Source organism: Mytilus californianus, unplaced genomic scaffold (genome assembly GCF_021869535.1).
Source record: "Mytilus californianus isolate M0D057914Y unplaced genomic scaffold, xbMytCali1.0.p SCAF_1, whole genome shotgun sequence".
In the NCBI taxonomy this organism is placed as follows: Eukaryota; Metazoa; Mollusca; class Bivalvia; order Mytilida; family Mytilidae; genus Mytilus; species Mytilus californianus.
In genome coordinates this window covers 110,857,605-110,877,182 of record NW_026262581.1, presented here as the reverse complement: position 1 = coordinate 110,877,182, position 19,578 = coordinate 110,857,605, and the positions used below count along the sequence as shown (strand labels likewise).

General features: G+C 31.7%; 1 protein-coding gene and 1 long non-coding RNA gene across 2 annotated transcripts in view; both read left to right on the top strand.

Annotated features, from left to right (window-relative positions):
- The window catches only part of LOC127730689 (neurocalcin homolog), a 38,647-nt gene extending 21,513 nt beyond the window's left edge, over positions 1-17,134 (top strand). The window contains exons 2-3 of the mRNA XM_052239216.1: positions 4,924-5,318; positions 16,736-17,134. Coding sequence (XP_052095176.1) covers positions 4,941-5,318; positions 16,736-16,933 — 576 coding nt within the window. The 5' untranslated portion in view covers positions 4,924-4,940 and the 3' untranslated portion in view covers positions 16,934-17,134. The remainder of the gene's footprint in view (positions 1-4,923; positions 5,319-16,735) is intronic.
- LOC127730758 (uncharacterized) lies at positions 5,326-12,184 on the top strand. Its single transcript, XR_007995273.1, has 2 exons — positions 5,326-7,433; positions 7,760-12,184. It is a non-coding gene; the product is annotated as an uncharacterized LOC127730758 (long non-coding RNA).
- Positions 17,135-19,578: the final 2,444 nt, after the last annotated feature.

Below are 19,578 nucleotides of genomic sequence, written 5' to 3'. Positions count from 1 at the left end.
CACTGACTGTGAAATAGCCTGCAATAATGTGACCTTTATGAACAATCATCAATAATGTGACCTTTATAAACAATCATCAATAATGTGACCTTAAACAATCATCAATCATGTACTGTCATATTTTTTCTCCTTTTCATTTTCCTCATCAGACATGTTTTAAGACTGAAATCTTAACAAGGAATTATTTGAATCTGGAATAATTTAGAATTCTGAAAAATTGTTTAGAAATGTATGATGAAAACTAACCCAATTTAGTTAGTTAGTTCATACTGAAATATCAGTAAAAGTAAAATTAGCCTTAGCCATGTGCAAATGGCTAACCTTCTTTAGATTGGTTAAATTTTTTCTTATCCAGAATTCAAAATGATTCTAGATTCAAATAATTCCTTGTTTCTTTGTTGTAATATGGCTCAAGACCACTATTAATGACCCCGCTTTTCATTGTCCACGAATATAGTTCCTTTTAATTAGAGTGTATTTTTTCTTAATTTTTTTTCTTTCCCTTCCTCACTCATTTCTTAGTTTTTTTGGGGTGGAAATGAAAGAAGAGAGGTGAAATAAACTTTTGGTAGTTGTATTTTAACTGATTTTGATATGGAAAGAGTGATTAGGCCATGTGCAAAAAGGTGATATTTACAGTTTTCGGAACATCTCTTGACTTGTCCATAGGGGTATGGATGTGTATTGGCTAAATTTGTAAGAGTGATTGGTTCAATCTTTCTGAATTTGGGATATATTTTTGGACTAGTACTGTGGAGTTTGCAATTTCTAACTCATAAAAATCATTCTATTTTGATTAATTAGGTAAATGTAATCAAGTTAAAAAGAGTTAATTTCATAAAGAAACTATAGATTAGGTTTTAATGAGTCTGGGATTTAGAGTATAATCTTTTGAAAATAATTAGGATTCACTAGTATATAGATACATATATATATATACAATATAGTGAATATACTGGTGTATATTTTGTGGCATTGGCAAGGGGTTTATAGGTTGAGTAAGAATATTAATAGAGTTTAATGATCTCTTATACTGTGTTAATGGAATTGGATTGTGTGGTTTTAGCAGATTGATATGCGCTTAGTGTTAAAATACAGGAATTCCTGTACACAATGGACATGACATTAAATTCAAGATTTGACATGAAGTTAAAAGATGTCTTTTTTGGGGCATTGTGTTGGGGAAATCAAATTTATGTATATTCTGCATGCCTCTTTTATTTATCAAAAACAAGGACTTTTCCTAATTACAGTGTTTATAGAGTTATATGAACAGAGCTTATTGTGATCCACACAAGGGCAACATTTGGAGTGGGACTTGTAAAAAGTCTATGTAGACAGCAGTTACCATATATGTAGCTCCAGAAGGGCCCCTCCCCCTAAATCCACCTCGATGTTACATGTTACAGCCATGTGTTGTCTGTATGTATATTTTCCCCTGATATTGTTGTGAATTCCTGTTATCCCATTTTATTGTCTCGCCTTAAGGGAGTCAAATAGTGAGACATAGGTATGCTGTTTCCATTTTCATGGAGATTATTTTGTCCCGCCCCTTCAGTCAGGGACTTTGAAACTTTTACATGTATTAGTTTGTGATTAGGTCAGTTTATGGCAAACCACTAGTGGTAGGTCAATAACATTTGGTATGGAGTTGTATTAGCATTGGCACATCTTATTTCCATTGAGATTGTTAGACCCCATACGTTCAGTCATGGTTCATTCACTGAATATTTTGCATAACTTACATGGTAAAGTATTGCTATTTTGCATTTTACTCTCAAAATTACAAAAAGGCGAGACATATCTTTGTGACAACAGTTTATGTGTATATATACAGTATATATACAGTAAGTGGATATCAGTTATAAACTAAAATAAAATATCAGGTTTATATTTCATTGTCTTACATATTTTGTAACTGTGAATAAAGTATTATACACATATCATATTTAATCAATTCGTTGACAAACAATGGTGTCATTCAAGTCAACATGACAATATTGTTAATACATTGTAAGCTTAAATTATGTTTTATGTTTTTTATTTTGACTTGTTTACATTTTGCTTAATCTGGGCTTGTATGGTCTATTATACAATTTGGGATTTTTTTAATGTAAAAGACCTGACCTGTAGTTGTTGACATTCTTGTCCATAGATCTTTGGTCTATTGGTGAATAGTTATCTCATTTGCAATCATACCACATCTCCTTATTTTTATCACTGCTAACTTACATGAAAGAAATTGTTTGAATGGAAAAATTACACTAGCTCTTAGCTTTATATAGAGATAATATAGCACAGGGGTCTAACTGATGCAGCGAGTGTCACCCTCTGTAGATAATTATTGTCACACTGTTCCCTATTAAAGCACTCAATCAGGATTTATCTTTGAGAAACAACTTGAACAATTTCAACACAATTTAGTTTGGGAGAAATTAAAGACAAATTGATGTGGCTTAATGATGGAAAGGCATAAAGCACGATCAATATACTTATAACATGTGATCTTAGTCGTGGTTACAGTTACAGTACCGATTTATTGGTATAAACATCTAATCTAAGTCTATTCTTTCAACAAAAGATTTAAATTGTAGAATTATTTTCTTTTTTTTCAGTTTGTGTAAAAATATTTAATCTGATTGATTGATCATTACAAAGCTTGCAGGATTCAAATGGATGCCTAGTAGCTTGCTATTGTATTTAATCCCTCTTTTTCAACAGAATGAAAGGTCAATAAGCACTTGTATAGCTTTAGTTTATAACCTCTGATATTAGATTGGAAAACTATGTCCTAGAACATTATAGCACTAAATTGTGATCTAAATGAGTTACATTAATGATAAATGAAATCTATAGTTTCTCCTCTCTCTTATGCCATAATACTTGAACATCTTTTTCTTGGATACTCAGTCTCTAAGCAAGTTTGTTTGTATGGTCATTGTACATTGAGGTCTTTTCAGTCATGATAGTACTGACTTCAAAGAATACTATAAATTGAGCATCCAGTTAGTTTTAAAAAAAAAATTATTGTACATATTAATTTTGTTTTGTTTCAAAAAGGATTATTTTGACTTGTAACAGGCCATCCACGGATCCCCCAAAGAATTGTTGCAAAGGTTCTTAATGTGCAGAGACCGTGGAACTCTCTACATGAAGCTTTTGATTTAGCGTCCCCTTTCTGACTGCATGTGGCTGCATACTTATTCAACCTCGATTATCCAAAAAGATGCCCCACTTTGGCAAGGGTTATACTGCCAGTCTGATATATTTTATTCCCTTAGTCACCCAGGTGTGACCCTTGGGGTTTAAGCAATTTTGATACACATACATGTATGTTAATTGAAAAAGACACTAGAAGATCAATGTTTCAAAGTCAATATTTCTCCTGACAAAATTGGTGGCAAAAATTAGCTTGAGAGCATTTCTTACACAAATACCATCAATAATTGATTAATTCCAACATCAAATCTGTAGGCTGACCATTTTTTGATGATCAGTTTGACCATTGATTATCTGCAAAACAAGAAATTTAAAGATTTCAAACAACAAGGTAAATTGATTTTATCTTATATAATTTGAATTATGGGTGATATTGTGTAATATTATCTTCAATGAGACAAGCTAAGAAAACCAAAGGTACCAAAAACAATTGATATTAAAAGGTCAGCAGTTGTCCCTCAACAATGACATGAAATGTACACTGTTACCAAATAAGTCCCAATTGTATGTTTGCTTTTAATTTTTTTTAACATAACCTTTTGATATTTAAGATACCGGTAAGATGTATTTGCTTTTCTGATTTGCTTGTCAACTAAAAATGTACCTTTTTACATTGCCGTCTTAAGGGGTACAGAACACTTAAGGGAGTTAATTCTTTAAAAATCAGCTACTCTCAATGCTCAAAATAAGTGTTTGTCGAACTGCTATATATCCAATGAAACTATTCCTCTAAATTTTGTGGTTCAAATTTGTTTGAAATTTTAAAATTTTTGTCAACAGGTCAAAGTAAATATTTTGTCAAAATTTTATGAAAATTAAACAAGCCAAACATATTTTAGTCAAAGTGTTGGGTACCACCTTAATTGAATTGCATGTGTAAAGTACTGATCCCTGGATTAAAAAAGTGCTTGTTATACTTTAAAAAGTTTCATTTTAGTATAAGAGTCGCGATCGATCATTGTTTAATATGTTGGCTAGTACTAAAGTTACATCCAGCTGAATAGTGTATTTTTTGCATGTATGAACTACATGTTGTACATACAAATGGTTTAAAAAAAAGTTTAATACAGTAGACATAATTTGTATGGGGAGTTGTAATAAACTACCATAATTTACTACTTTCATTGGGTTTTTCCTGATTTTTCAAATGTAATGATACCTTTATACAAAGTTTGATTGAAGTGTTATATTCTGTTATTATATTGCTTGACTGAAGTATTTCTGATAGGAAATGTATGTTAGATCAGAAGGACTATAATGGTAGTCTCATCTTCGTAGAATTGCCTGAAAATTACTTTTAAGTATCAGGCTAATTTCCTTGGTAATTAAATCATTGCAAGTTTATTGAAAATTATTCTGTAATACTGTTCAGCCTAGTATAAATCCAGGGCAATAACTGGAAATAAACTGATCCGAATCAATATTTGATTATATGCTTGTTCATGAATGTTTTCCTACCTCACGACATTGTAACACATGACGCTACTAAAGTATATCAAAGGGAGATTGGAGTGATCGGAGAATAATTACTGTTGCACAAAACTGCATAAAAAGGATTTTCTGTGGTGACACTCAGAATCTATATCAAGCTAACATGTGAATGCCAGTTTAATCAGATTACAACCTTGTTTAATTTAGTTGTCATTTCTAATAGATCTCTTGTGATGTTTTAAGGAATTTAATAATCGTGTGGTCTTTTTCCAGGCAATTAGCTGATAGAAATGGGAAAACAGAGCAGCAAGCTCAAACCAGAAGTACTTCAAGATTTGAAACAAAATACAGAATTTTGTGAAGAAGAACTACAAGAATGGTACAAAGGATTTCTCAAGGACTGTCCAAATGGTCATTTATCTGTTGAGGAATTCAAGAAAATCTATGGCAATTTTTTTCCATATGGTGATGCATCCAAATTTGCGGAACATGTGTTTCGAACTTTTGATACAAACGGTGATGGTACAATAGACTTCCGAGAATTTATCTGTGCTTTAAGTGTAACATCTCGGGGAAAACTTGAACAAAAGTTGAAATGGGCCTTTAGCATGTATGATTTAGATGGAAATGGATATATATCACGCCAAGAAATGCTAGAAATAGTAACTGTAAGTACATTCATCAGTTAGTTGATGGAGTTTTTACACTGACCTTCAACTATATTGTATATACATTTTACCAGAAGAGTCCATTTCTTTAGACATTTACACCAACATTAAACTATAAACCATACATTATACCAGTATAATCAATGACTTAAGTCATTTACACTGACCTTAAAAGATATTATATATATATATATATTTTATACTGGCATGACCAGTAGAATGCATTGGTTTTTATACGACCGCAAAAAAATTTTGTGGTCGTATATTGGTATGACGTTGGCGTCGTCGTCCGAAGACACCTTGGTTTTCGCACTCTAACTTTAGTTTAAGTGAATGGATCTTTTTGAAATTTGACCATAAGGTTAAATACCACAAAAGGAAGGTTGGGATTGATTTTGGGGGTTATGGTACCAACAGTTAAGGAATTAGGGGCCAAAAATAAGCATTTTCTAGTTTCCAGACAATAACTGTGGAACGGTGTATGGATCTCTCTGAAATTATACTACAAGTTTCCATACCACAAAGGGATGGTTAGGATTTGCTTTGGGGGGTTAATGCTCAAACCGTTTAGGAATTAGGGGCAAAAAAGGGGGAAAAACAAGGTTGTCCTGGTTAATGGACAAATACTTTAGTACAAAACATAATTTAAAGCAGTGTAAGGCAGATAAATCAAATACATCATTGAAATTATCTCCCTTACACTGCTTTTAAATTATGTATAAAGTAATGGTTAATGAACAATAAAGATAATTTAAAACAGTGTAAGGGAGGTAATCCAAATACAACGTTTTGGTTACTTCCCTTACACTGCTTTTAAATTATGTTTAAAGAAATACATATTTATAAAGGAAGACCAGTAAAAATATCTCCAAATGTTACATCTTTTTTTTTTACAAAAAAATCCATATGAAAGATTTGACACTATATTTTTAATTCTATTATAAAATAGATTAAGTTAGCACTATGGTAAATTTAAATGGGTAATTATGGTTGCCAACTCCATTGGAAATTTGAATTGAGATTATGACCATATCTTGAGGGAAAGAATTTTTTTGGGGAAAAAAGGGGGGGGGGATAAAAAGAAATTGTGGGGGGTCAATTTTTTCTCATTTCAGATTTCAGAAATTAAAAAGAATTATTCTTCAAATATTATTTTTTTTTCAAATTTCAAATATTGAAAAATTTCAAGAAGTAATCTTTAATTGCACAGTATTGCGCATTAGATTTGTAAAATCTTTGATCACATTTATTTATTTGTTATGCCGAATCTAACAGTGTATTTAGATTTTTAATTTTGGGTCCAGTTTTCAAATTGGTCTACATTAAGGTCCAAAGGGTCCAAAATTAAACTTTGTTTGATTTTAGCAAAAATTGAATATATGAGGTTCTTTGATATGCTGAATCTAAACATGTATTTAGATTTTTGATTTTTGGCCCAGTTTTCAAGTTGGTCAAAATTGGGGTCCAAAATTAAAGTTTGTTTGATTTCAACAAAAATTGAATATATGGGGTTCTTTGATATGCTGAATCTAACCATGTATTTAGATTTTTTATTTGTGGACCCCGTTATCAAATTGGTTCATATTGAGGTCAAAAGGGTCCAAAATTAAACTTTGTTTGATTTCATCTAAAATTGAATTATTGGGGTTCTTTGATATTCCAAATCTAACCGTGTATTTAGATTTTTAATTTTGGGTCCTGTTTTTTAAATTGGTCTACATTAAGGTCCAAAGGGTCCAAAATTAAACTTAGTTTGATTTTAACAAAAATTGAATTCTTGGGGTTCTTTGATATGCTGAATCTAAACATGTGTTTAGATTTTTGATTATGGGCCCAGTTTTCAAGTTGGTCCAAGATAGGGTCCAGTATTTAAACTTTGTTTGATTTCAACAAAAATTGAATATATGGGGTTCTTTGATATGCTGAATCTAAACATGTATTTAGATTTTTGATTATGGGCCCAGTTTTCAAGTTGGTCCAAATTGGGGTCCAAAATTAAACTTTGTTTGATTTCAACAAAAATTGAATATATGAGGTTCTTTGATATGCTGAATCTAACCATGTATTTAGATTTTTTTATTTGTGGGCCCCGCTATCAAATTGGTTCATATTGAGGTCAAAAGGGTTCTATGATATGCTAAATCTAAACATGTGTTTAGATTTTTGATTATGGGCCCAGTTTTCAAGTTGGTCCAAGATGGGGTCCAGTATTTAAACTTTGTTTGATTTCAACAAAAATTGAATATATGGTGAATCTAAACATGTATTTAGAATTTTGATTATGGGCCCAGTTTTCAAGTTGGTCCAAATTGGGGTCCAAAATTAAACTTTGTTTGATTTCAACAAAAATTGAATATATGAGGTTCTTTGATATGCTGAATCGAACCATGTATTTAGATTTTTTATTTGTGGGCCCCGCTATCAAATTGGTTCATATTGAGGTCAAAAGGGTCTAAAATTAAACTTTGTTTGATTTCATCAAAAATTGAATTATTGGGGTTCTTTGATATGCCAAATCTAACCGTGTTTTTAGATTTTTAATTTGGGTCCCATTTTTATACGACCGCAAAAAAATTTTTGTGGTCGTATATTGGTATGACGTTGGCGTCGTCGTCGTCGTCGTCGTCGTCCGGCGTCGTCCGAAGACACTTGGTTTTCGCACTCTAACTTTAGTTTAAGTGAATGGAACTTTATGAAATTTTACCACAAGGTTCAATACCACAAAAGGAAGGTTGGGATTGATTTTGGGGGTTATGGTAATAACAGTAAAGGAATTAGGGGCCAAAAATAAGCATTTTTGTAACTTCCAGACATAACTTGTGTGTTAGTGTATGGATCTCTCTGACATTGTACCACAAGGTTCCATATCACTAAAGGAATGCTGGGATTGATTTTGGGGGTATTTGCCTCCAAATTTTAGGAATTAGGGGCCAAAAAAGGGGCAAAAAACAAGCATTTTTCTAGTTTCATGACAATAACTTGTGTGTAAGTGTATGGATCTTTCTGAAATTGTACTACAAGGTTCCATATCACAAAGGGAAAGCTGGGTTTGAGTTTGGGGGTAATTGCCCTAAACATTTAGGAATTTGGGGCCAAAAAGGGGCCAAAAAACACATTTTTTTCTAGTTTCCAGACAATAACTTGTGTTCAAGTGTATGGATCTCTCTGAAATTGTACTGCAAGGTACCATACCACAAAGGGAAGGCTGGGATTGAGTTTGGGGGTGATGAATCATAATGGGGGTTCAAAAAATTTTGGGGGGGGATTTATTTTTTTTTCCTTTTTTTCTTTTTTTCCTTTTTTGTTTCTTTTAAAATTTTCCATTTTAAGTTGGTTATTTCTGATTTATATTTAAAATCAAATAATAATGATATGGTAGGAGATACACACCAAACAGGATGTGTAAATTATTATATAATAAGTATTGTGCAATAGCAAGAAATTTTCAATTGCACAATATTGCACAATAGCAAGAAATCTTCAATTGCACAGTATTGCGCAATAGCAAGAAATCTTCAATTGCACAGTATTACGCAATAGCAAGAAATATCCAATAGCACAATATTGCGCAATAGCAAGAAATTGTCAATTGTACAGTATTGCGCAATAGCAAGAAATATTTAATAGCACAGGATTGTGCAAAAGAAGATACTTCCTATAAATTGCTTATTTCTTGACCAATTTCAATGGGGTTTTATTCTTGATTTCATGGGGTTCTTTAATATGCTGAATCTAACCGTGTATTTAGTTTTTGGATTTTGGGCCCCGTTTTTAAATTGGTCCACATTGAGGTCCAAAGGGTCCAAAATTAAACTTTGTTTGATTTCATCAAAAATTGAATTATTGGGGTTCTTTGATATGCCGAATCTAACTGTGTATTTAGATTCTTAAATTTTGGTTCCGTTTTCAAATTGGTCTACATTAAGGTCCAAAGGGTCCAAAATTAAACTTAGTTTGATTTTAACAAAAATTGAATTCTTAGGGTTCTTTGATATGCTGAATCTAAACATGTATTTAGATTTTTGATTATGGGCCCAGTTTTCAAGTTGGTCCAAATCGGGGTCCAAAATTAAACTTTGTTTGATTTCAACAAAAATTGAATATATGGGGTTCTTTGATATGCTGAATCTAACCATGTATTTAGATTTTTGATTTTTGGGCCCCGTTATCAACTTTGTCCACATTGAGGTCAAAAGGGTCCAAAATTAAACTTTGTTTGATTTCATCAAAAATTGAATTATTGGGGTTCTTTGATATTCTAAATCTAACCGTGTTTTTAGATTTTTAATTTTAAGTCCCGTTTTTTAAATTGGTCTACATTAAGGTCCAAAGGGTCCAAAATTAAACTTAGTTTGATTTTAGCAAAAATTGAATTATTGGGGTTCTTTGATATGCTGAATCTAAACATGTGTTTAGATTTTTGATTATGGGCCCAGTTTTCAAGTTTGTCCAAGTTGGGGTCCAAAATAAAACTTTGTTTGATTTCAACAAAAATTGAAAATATGGGGTTCTTTGATATGCTGAATCTAACCATGTATTTTGATTTTGGACATTGGACCATAATAGGTAAATTAAAAAAATTCAAGTTTTTAGACCACATTCTTTCTGTGTCAGAAACCTATGCTGTGTCAAATATTTATTATAACAATCCAAATTCAGAGCTGTATCAAGCTTGAATGTTGTGTCCATACTTGCCCCAACTGTTCAGGGTTCGACCTCTGCGGTCATATCAAGCTGCGCCCCAGCGAAGCATTTTATTTATATTTGTTGTCGTATATTGGTATGACGTTGGCATCGTCGGCGTCGTTGTCGTCGTCCGAAGACACATTGGTTTTCGCACTCTAACTTTAGTTTAAGTGAATGGATCTCTATGAAATTTTACCATAAGGTTCAATACAACAAAAGGAAGGTTGGGATTGATTTTGGGGGTTATGGTATTAACAGTTAAGGAATTAGGGGCCAAAAATAAGCATTTTTGTAACTTCCAGACATAATTTGTGTGTTAGTGTATGGATCTCTCTGACATTGTACCACAAGGTTCCATATCACAAAGGGAATGCTGGGATTGATTTTGGGGGTAATTGCCTCAAAATTTTAGGAATTAGGGGCAAAAAAGGGGCAAAAAACAAGCATTTTTCTAGTTTCTCAAGTGTATGGATCTCTCTGAAATTGTACTGCAAGGTACCATACCACAAAGGGAAGGCTGGGATTGATTTTGGGGGAAATTGCCTCAAAATTTTAGGAATTAGGAGCCAAAAAGGGGCAAAAACAAGCATTTTTCTAGTTTCAGGACAATAACTTGTGTGTAAGTGTATGGATCTTTATGAAATTGTACTACAGGGTTCCATATCACAAAGGGAAAGCTGGGTTTGAGTTTTGGGGTAATTGCCCTAAACGTTTAGGAATTTGGGGCCAAAAAGGGGCGAAAAAAACAAGCATTTTTTCTAGTTTCCAGACAATAACTTGTGTTCAAGTGTATGGATCTCTCTGAAATTGTACTGCAAGGTACCATACCACAAAGGGAAGGCTGGGATTGAGTTTGGGGGTGATGAATCATAAGGGGATTCAAAAAAAATTTTGGGGGGGGATTTTTTTTTCCTTTTTTTCCTTTTTTTTTTTCTTTAAAATTTTCCATTTTAAATTGGTTATTTCTGATTTATATATAAAAGCAAATAATAATGATATGGTTTGAAAAGGTAAATTAAAATTTTTTAAGTTCTTAGACCACATTCATTCTGTGTCAGAAACCTATGCTGTGTCAAATATTTAATCACAATCCAAATTCAGTGCTGTATCAAGCTTGAATGTTGTGTCCATACTTGCCCCAACTGTCCAGGGTTCAACCTCTGCGGTCGTATCAAGCTGCGCCCAGCGGAGCATTTTATTATCATTCATACTGACAGAAACCTATACAAACAATATACATTGTACCAGCATGACCAGATAAATACATTGGTTCAATTACCACACTGACAGAAATCCAAATACACACTGTACATTGTACTAGCATGACCAGTAAATTACATTGGTTCAGACATTCACACTGACACAAACCTACATACATGGTACCAGCATGAACAGTAAATTACATCGGTTCAGACATTCACACTGACTCAAACCTACATACATGGTACCAGCATGATCAGTAAATTACATCGGTTCAGACATTCACACTGATGCAAACCTACATACAGGGTACCAGCATGATCAGTAAATTACATCAGTTCAGACATTCACACTGATGCAAACCTACATACATGGTACCAACATGATCAGTAAATAACATTGGTTCAATTATCACACTGATAGAAATCTACATGCACAGTATAAATTGTACCACCATGACCAGTAAATTACATGTACATTGGTTCAGACATTCACATTGACAGAATCTTATTTACACAATGTACATTGTACCAGCATGAACAGTAAATTACATTGGCTCTCTTTTTAAACTGACTAAAAACAAGAAAAATAACATGGGTTAAATTATGTTACACTGACTTTTTGATTCACAGTCTGAGAAGTCCTAAATAAAAACAAAGGTGTAACATTTCATCATGACATTAATTTTGTTGCAAGGTTTTCATTATTTTTAGATGTAACACATACATGTTTATCTACATCATAGAAATCTTATTTTACCCAATGATTATTTATCTTTCAAGTTTATGTCAATTGAATTACAAGGAGGTTCTCAAATGCTTTTATTATCTACATCATATAATGGTTTACCTACATGTTATAAACTATTATTGATTATTATTTTATGATCAGAGATATAGGTGATATTATGATATATGTTATAGACCATCTGGTTACATATAGTAATAGTATATGATATAAACATAAATATGTATTATTAATCAATGCATTATCACAGTAATACTATGACATGAATGATATTAAATTTAGGAAACTATGGTTAGGGTGTACTGAGAAACACATTGTCAAACATTGTTGAAACTTCTTGATTGTGTATGCAGAATTGTCCTGTATGAGTTAATATATTCAAAACTTTGCAAATAAGAATGGCATCTTCCTTCTGCTGGTCTGATACAATGGTAAAATAAAAGAAAAACCAAGCAGTAAAAATGAAATAAAATTCTGGTCTACAGAAGCAGATAAAAAATATTGATTTAGCCGGAAGAAGTTACATGTGTAAAAAAAAATATAGATTTGTATTTGCTAAAAAATTAAGTGAAGTTAAGATACGGAGTTCTTTATACAATTCAAAACTGTGGATATACATGTATATAGTAACATAGCCATTGGAATCTGTGGTATATTTTCTGTGACGGATCAGTTCAGTTAGCTTTTATTATTTGCTAATAATATTGAACTTGAAAAATGTGAAAAACATATTTTTCACTGATGAGCAAAAACCTTTTATAAAAAGGAGATGTAGTATATGTCAATGAGACATCAACTCAATGACAAAAATAACCAAAAATACATCTGGAGCTCAACAGTCTTCATCAATATACAAATTCTTTTCAAAGATAATGATTTGAATGACTGTAAATTCAGAATTTGTTTTCATGCATTTATTATTTCAGGAAATGCAGTATATACATAATGCTATCAAAAATTGAAATGCAAGGTTTTATTTTTGCTGCACTTTTTCTGTCTCAATTTTTTGCAAACCATGAACTTTTGATGAGTAATTCACTAACTCTGAAATTAAGGGCACCCTTGTGACTTGCTATTGATTCATCTGTACACAAGCAAAGTTATTGCATGTACAAATGTAGCTCTGACATGTGAAATTTAATGTGAGCTTCATTCATTCAGGTTGAAGAAATAAGGTCTAATAGATCTAGAGGTTAACCTGATACTTGGATTTGACAGAAATGTATATCAATATGTCCACCAGCTATCAACAGTGATTAATAGACATATTTATACTTTTAATATTTAAATTTATTAAAAATATTTAAATTTGTCCACCATTTATAATTACTTAGAGTCAACAAGTTCCTGTAAAATTTTGTGACCCAATTTAAAACATTTGAAGTCATAATTAAAAAGGATTGTTTTATGATGCCAGAAGGTTATTCAGAGACAGATCTAGGGTCATTAGGAGCAAATTCAGCTAAATACCCAAAAGTATAAATACATCTATTCTCCAGAGATAGATGTTATTCACATATATATAGTTTTAATTGATTTCATACCAAATATGAGGAGTCCTTCAGCTTGTCTGGCTGCTCATTGTTGATGTTAAGTTTAGGTATTGTTTGAGATGAAGATTCAATCGCACTGAAAAAAGCAATGTATTATTAATGACTGGTTGTACTATTAGCTTAATTATCTATTATTTGCTTCTATTCAAATGTCGGATATTAAATATTCATGCATATAATATAAAAAATTTCCAATTATAGTCCAGTGAATTATTGATAGTTAACATTTAGTTAAAGTATAATGTTTTTCTACAAATACCATAAATGTGTCAGAATATTGATTGCATTTAGACACAAAATCCAAAAAAAACTTGAAAACAAATATATGTTATTTTAGTATGTATGAAATTAGAATTTTCCTAAAAATCGTTTAAGCAGATATCAAAATTGGTACAAATTGTAACAAAGTCATTAGGTCCTTTGATTGAAATACTGCAGATCTATGGAGGAATATAAGGACATATGTCATTGCTGTTTTCCATTATAGTAGTCCTATTGGTAGAGTCTGTATTCTTTTACAGTTACTTTAAGTATAGTTTAAAGTTCACTGATCCTTCCACATTTAAACACATTGCTGGTTATACAATTATTGGCTCACACCTTTTCTGGAAAAAAGGACAAGGAAAGACTAAGAGCGACATTTTTTATGTGGTGTTTTGCTCTGAATTCCTTTGAAAAATGCCTTTCTGTATTTTATATTCAGAACTGTGTTAATATCCCTAATGGGCCCCAAAGTGAAAAACACACAACAAATATATCTCTCCACTGTGATATGAGGTGTTTCTATTATGATGAATGGACTTTGACTGATTCTGTCTCAATTTTCGCAATAAAAAGAACATAGTAAAACTTTCTGAATTTACAGTATAAATCTACCTGAGACAAAAGGACAAGAAGACTGTACAGTCCTATTATTCTCTGTTCATATACTTTCAAAACAGAAATTCAAGATAGAAAAAATATTCTATGCCAGAGATTTGTCAAATTAAATCTATTATCAAAAATGTTATTTGGATTTGTGCTCTTCAAAGGACACCTAGAAAATGAAATACTAGCACCTATATATGTATATTGTTTACCTGTAATCAATTTCGAGTGCAAAACAATTCTGATTAGACCATATCTGCTTTACAAACATATACAGTGAAAACTTGGATTTTGTTATTGATTAGATCTATTGATTTATAATCAGTTCTGCTGGAAATGGCCTCATTCAAAAGTTTTGTGGTCACTCACATGGTCCAAGTGATTGAACTTCAGCTATATTTTATGTCTTTTACAGTAAATTATTCATGGAGAAAAGTGGAGTCTATATATGTATATGCATTGTACTTGTTCCAGTTCAAAATTTCAAATGTGATATTTTTTTGTACATGTATGTTGAGATCCATTTAAATAAGACAAACTGGCTTTGTAACATGATATTTGTCAATGTAGATTGAACAAATCAAAGTTATGACAGGATTGCATGATCAACAAAAAAATCAATTCCAGCTATCTCAGAACAAAGAATTTATAAACAATTAACATATCCCAAAGGAAAAGAATTAAAGAGAATATTTATGTCTGAGGCCAAATATAATTCTAGGAGGCTGGTAAAAAACAACATTTGCTGTATTTGAAAAATGTGGATGTTTATGTTAGACACAACTTAGTTTAGCTGATGCTTAACAGCATTATATTGTCATTGCACATGTAGACCGGACAAATTAACAGTTAAACTGTAAAAAAGATAAATCTCATTCATCTGTCTCCAAAAAATTATGTGACAGGAAGATTCTCTTTTTATTTTATTTTTCAGAATGTGGTAAAAAGTATAATTTATTCTTTGTTTTTATCATGATTGACTTTCCATTTAATACAGAAGTACTTCCCAGTTATTTTGCACTGACCTTTATGGACTATAACCATATGAAAACTTGGGTCAAAATGATTAAAGGATGAATTGTAGATCTTTTGCAATGTCTTCATGTCTGACAGACGGTTCACTTGACCTCAACTCCATTTCATGGATCAGTGATCAAAGTTTAGTTTTCGTGATATATCTCTCAGATACTTTAAGCAGTGGGTCAACTTTATTTGGTGTATGGAATGATAGAAAGGTGCACATGTCCATCTAGCAGGTTCAATCTGACCTTGACCTCATTTTCATGGTTTATTGGTCAATGTTAAGTTTTTGTGTTTTAGTCTGTTTATCAGTTACTATAAGCAATAGGTCAAGCATATTTGGTTATGGAATGATTGTTAGGTGTACAAGTTTTACAAATTTATACTTCTAAACCCACATACATGTATGATTGAATGAAATATTGTCAAACAAATAGTAATTTATGTTGATGCATAGAAGGGCAGATGATCCACACAGACACCTTGAAACCTCTATTTACTTTCATACTAATTATTTAACACATCAATATGGATGATGTAAAGTTGAAATCTACACTTTTTTGTCATGGTTTTCATGTTATAAAAAACATTCTTCTTTAAATAGATTTGTACTAGAAACTTAATGGAAAGTGTCAATTTTGAACATTGTTATCTCATAACTTGGTTTGTAATCTGTTTATTGTAAGTAATAGGCATGGTAATGACTTAAAAAGAAACCCCATGTAGGACCTCCCAAGATATGGTAATGACTTAAAAAGAAACCCCATGTAGGACCTCCCAAGATATGGTAATGACCTTTAAAGAAACCCCATGTAAGACCTCCCAAGATATGGTAATGACCATTAAAGAAACCCAATGTAGGACCTCCCAAGATATGGTAATGAACTTTAAAGAAACCCCATGTAAGACCTCCCAAAATTTGGTAGTGACCTTAAAAGAAACCCCATGTAGGACCTCTAAAGATTTAGGATAAAAAACTATCTACTTTGCATCCATGTTAAGTTTTAGGTGCTAATTTAATTGGTCAGCACATTTTCCTCCAACTAAATCCATTTACATTGTTTCCCCTAAATGGTAAATATGAGAGTAAGCTTTATTTGAGTAGTATATATCGGGAACATCTTTATAACAGGACATTAGGTATCTTCTGTCTGTTAAAGGGAAGCATTTACAATAATGGAAAATAATGGACAATAAATAGTCAACAATTTCTATTGTGTAGGAGGTGTTAATTGTCTATATGTAGGTTTTGGTACTGAATTAAGATATATGTACAGCAAACCATATAACTTAGTTATATTAAAGTACTTTGTAGAGTAATTGATTTTCCTGCATCTTTTTCAGGCAATTTACAAGATGGTTGGGACTGTGATGAAAATGCCAGAAGACGAATCTACACCTGAAAAACGAACAGACAAAATATTCCGTCAAATGGATAAAAATGCAGATGGACAATTATCCTTGGCAGAATTTATTGAAGGGGCAAAAAGTGATCCTTCAATTGTGCGACTTTTGCAGTGCGATCCTAATTCCCAAGGTTGACTTTGACAACAATTTTTTGATTTTTACACTTATTTTTTGTATCAGAAAAATAGGACGACAATGAGAACTATTTAAATCTTTATATGTTGAACAAATTTATTCATTGAGAGATTGTGATGTACATTTTCCTTTCTTATTGTTAAATTAATTCCTTCAACAGTCATGTGAATAACAAGATTGTCAAATCTATTAATCTTTTTATATTTGTGTTTTCTTCTAATTGTTATACTTCTGCTCAGATTTGTGACAGTATAGGTCAATTATGGGGTCATAGTGCCCCAGCTGGATTGGGCTCTGCATTTTACAGCAAAATGTGGAAAGCAGAAAATTTCGGTTCATCAACAATGCATCATAAACCACTTTATGGATTTTTATTAAGCTGTCAAAATATCATCAGTGCCCAATGGCATTACCATTTTCTGTTTTATTATTTGATTCATATGTTTTATGGGGTTTCTTATAACCAAATGTGGACCTTGCCATATCTATACATACAGGGAGAGGGGTAGGGGAATGCTGTAAAATTGTAAACTCTTAGTTTTTATTGCAGTGGAAATTTTAACAATGTAATTTTTTAGGATACTGTAAATTCGGAAATTATTGCAAGGTTTTTATTATTGCGAAAAATGTGACAGGGTTGTAATTGCAATAATTCAAACTCGCATTTTGGATTTTTTTTATATGATTGAAGGGGGATTTTTCTCAGTATCTCAAAAATAATAATCGCATTTTGGTCTAAATTGACCAAATCGCAATAATAAATGCACGCAATAATTTCTGAATTTACAGTACTCTTTCAAGATCGAAAGTTATTCGCACATATTCAAATTCACTGGTTTATGGCTATTAGTCTTCAAAAACTTTCATTTGTTATATCCTCACTAATTTGTGCATAGGTAGGTTAATAGCAGAGGAAATTTATTAAATTGTAAGACTAACATTACATTTTGATGACCATGGAAACAGGTGTAAACATTCAAAAATACACTATTTCACATACATGTTTGTAGTAAGCTATAAAAGGCCTTAGCATGCCAAAATGTGAAATAATTCAAAAAAGAAATTGTTTTACTGGCATGCTCAAAGCAATAATTGAAATCTGTTATGACAGACAACCACCATTCAGGCTCCTGGCTTGGGACAGGCACATAATGAATGTGGCTGGGTAAATTTTACATGGTTGTAAAGCACTCAACCTTCCATCTTACCTGGGACAGTTGTGTTACAGTATAACAATAGAACAAACTGTAAAAATGAGTTGGAAAGGGACTAGAATAATCAGATCTGTATTAAATATACAAAAAAGAAGTACTGACCTTAGATTATGCATAGTTACTAAAAGCTAGTTCAAAGCCTAATTTCAACAAAAAAAATTGACCAGGTTATCCTTTGATATTTTTTTTTCGGATGTCATCTTAGGTTTGGGACAATAATAAAATATTAACTATTCCAGGCTTGCAGAAGAAATGTGTTTTTTATCTATATAAAAATTTCACACAATGATTGGCTCTAAAAAGACAATCTCTGTTTTGATTTTCATGTTTTTAAGGTTTTTCATTCTGATACTTTAAAATTCAACAATTACAGAAGCCATTTTAACTCCAGTTTGCTTATAATTGTAAAAATATTTGTCTGTCTGTTAGTGAGTAAGTCTGTTGTAATACTTTGTGAACACTGCTTTTCTGAGAGGGTTTGCCTAAAAGCTTTATACTTGAAAGGATTGTTTATCATCTTAAGTTGTTGACTATTCCCAATCACATTTTTTAATTTGACAATTTTTGCAGAAGTTCTAAGGCTTTGACCATTATTGACCCTTTATTCTATAATGATACCTTGTGAACACTTCTTCCCTGAGACCACATGTATAAAAGCTGTCATTCATTGTAAGATACTTCATTATGTGTAGTTGACCATACTATATGGTCATTCTGATTTATCAATTTTTGTGAGAGAAATGGAACTTTGACCAATTTATGGCCTATTGTAACATTATAATGACACCCACGAATACTGATTGTGTTTGTCTGAAAACTTTCATCCAAGGTTAAAATGTTTTTCCTGATGTTTAGATGTTTACAATAGCACACTTATTTGTTTACATTTTATTGGCACTTTTTGACACCAAGATGGTACCATGGAATAAAATAGTGTGGGAATACTGATAGGATGACACAGTGTTGGAATTATTTTTGATTTGAAAACTTATCCATTTAGAAATATTCTTGATAATTAAATTCATAGTTTACAAATGTAGAAAACTTATTCATTGTAATAGATCAGGAGTCATTAAAAATTTGTCTTTTCCATTAAGTGCAAAAATTGGAAGCTTCCATTACAACTTCATTTTAGGATAACTTTTGTCACATGAACAAATACTTTTTTTGTTGTTGTATAAAATGCTGACATTTCTAGGAGCAGGAACTGTTACCCATTTTTTTCTATTTTTCAAGAAATAAATTTTTAGACACCATTGGTACCATATGGAAAATCTACTGCAAATATTTGTGCTCTAGTAACTGCCATTTAATTTTTATAAAATTTTATGAGTTATGGAACTTTGACCATGTTTTAGCCTTTTGTAACAGAATAGTACCCTTTGAATATTACTTCTCTGAGACTATTTCCCTGAAAGACTACATAGTAAA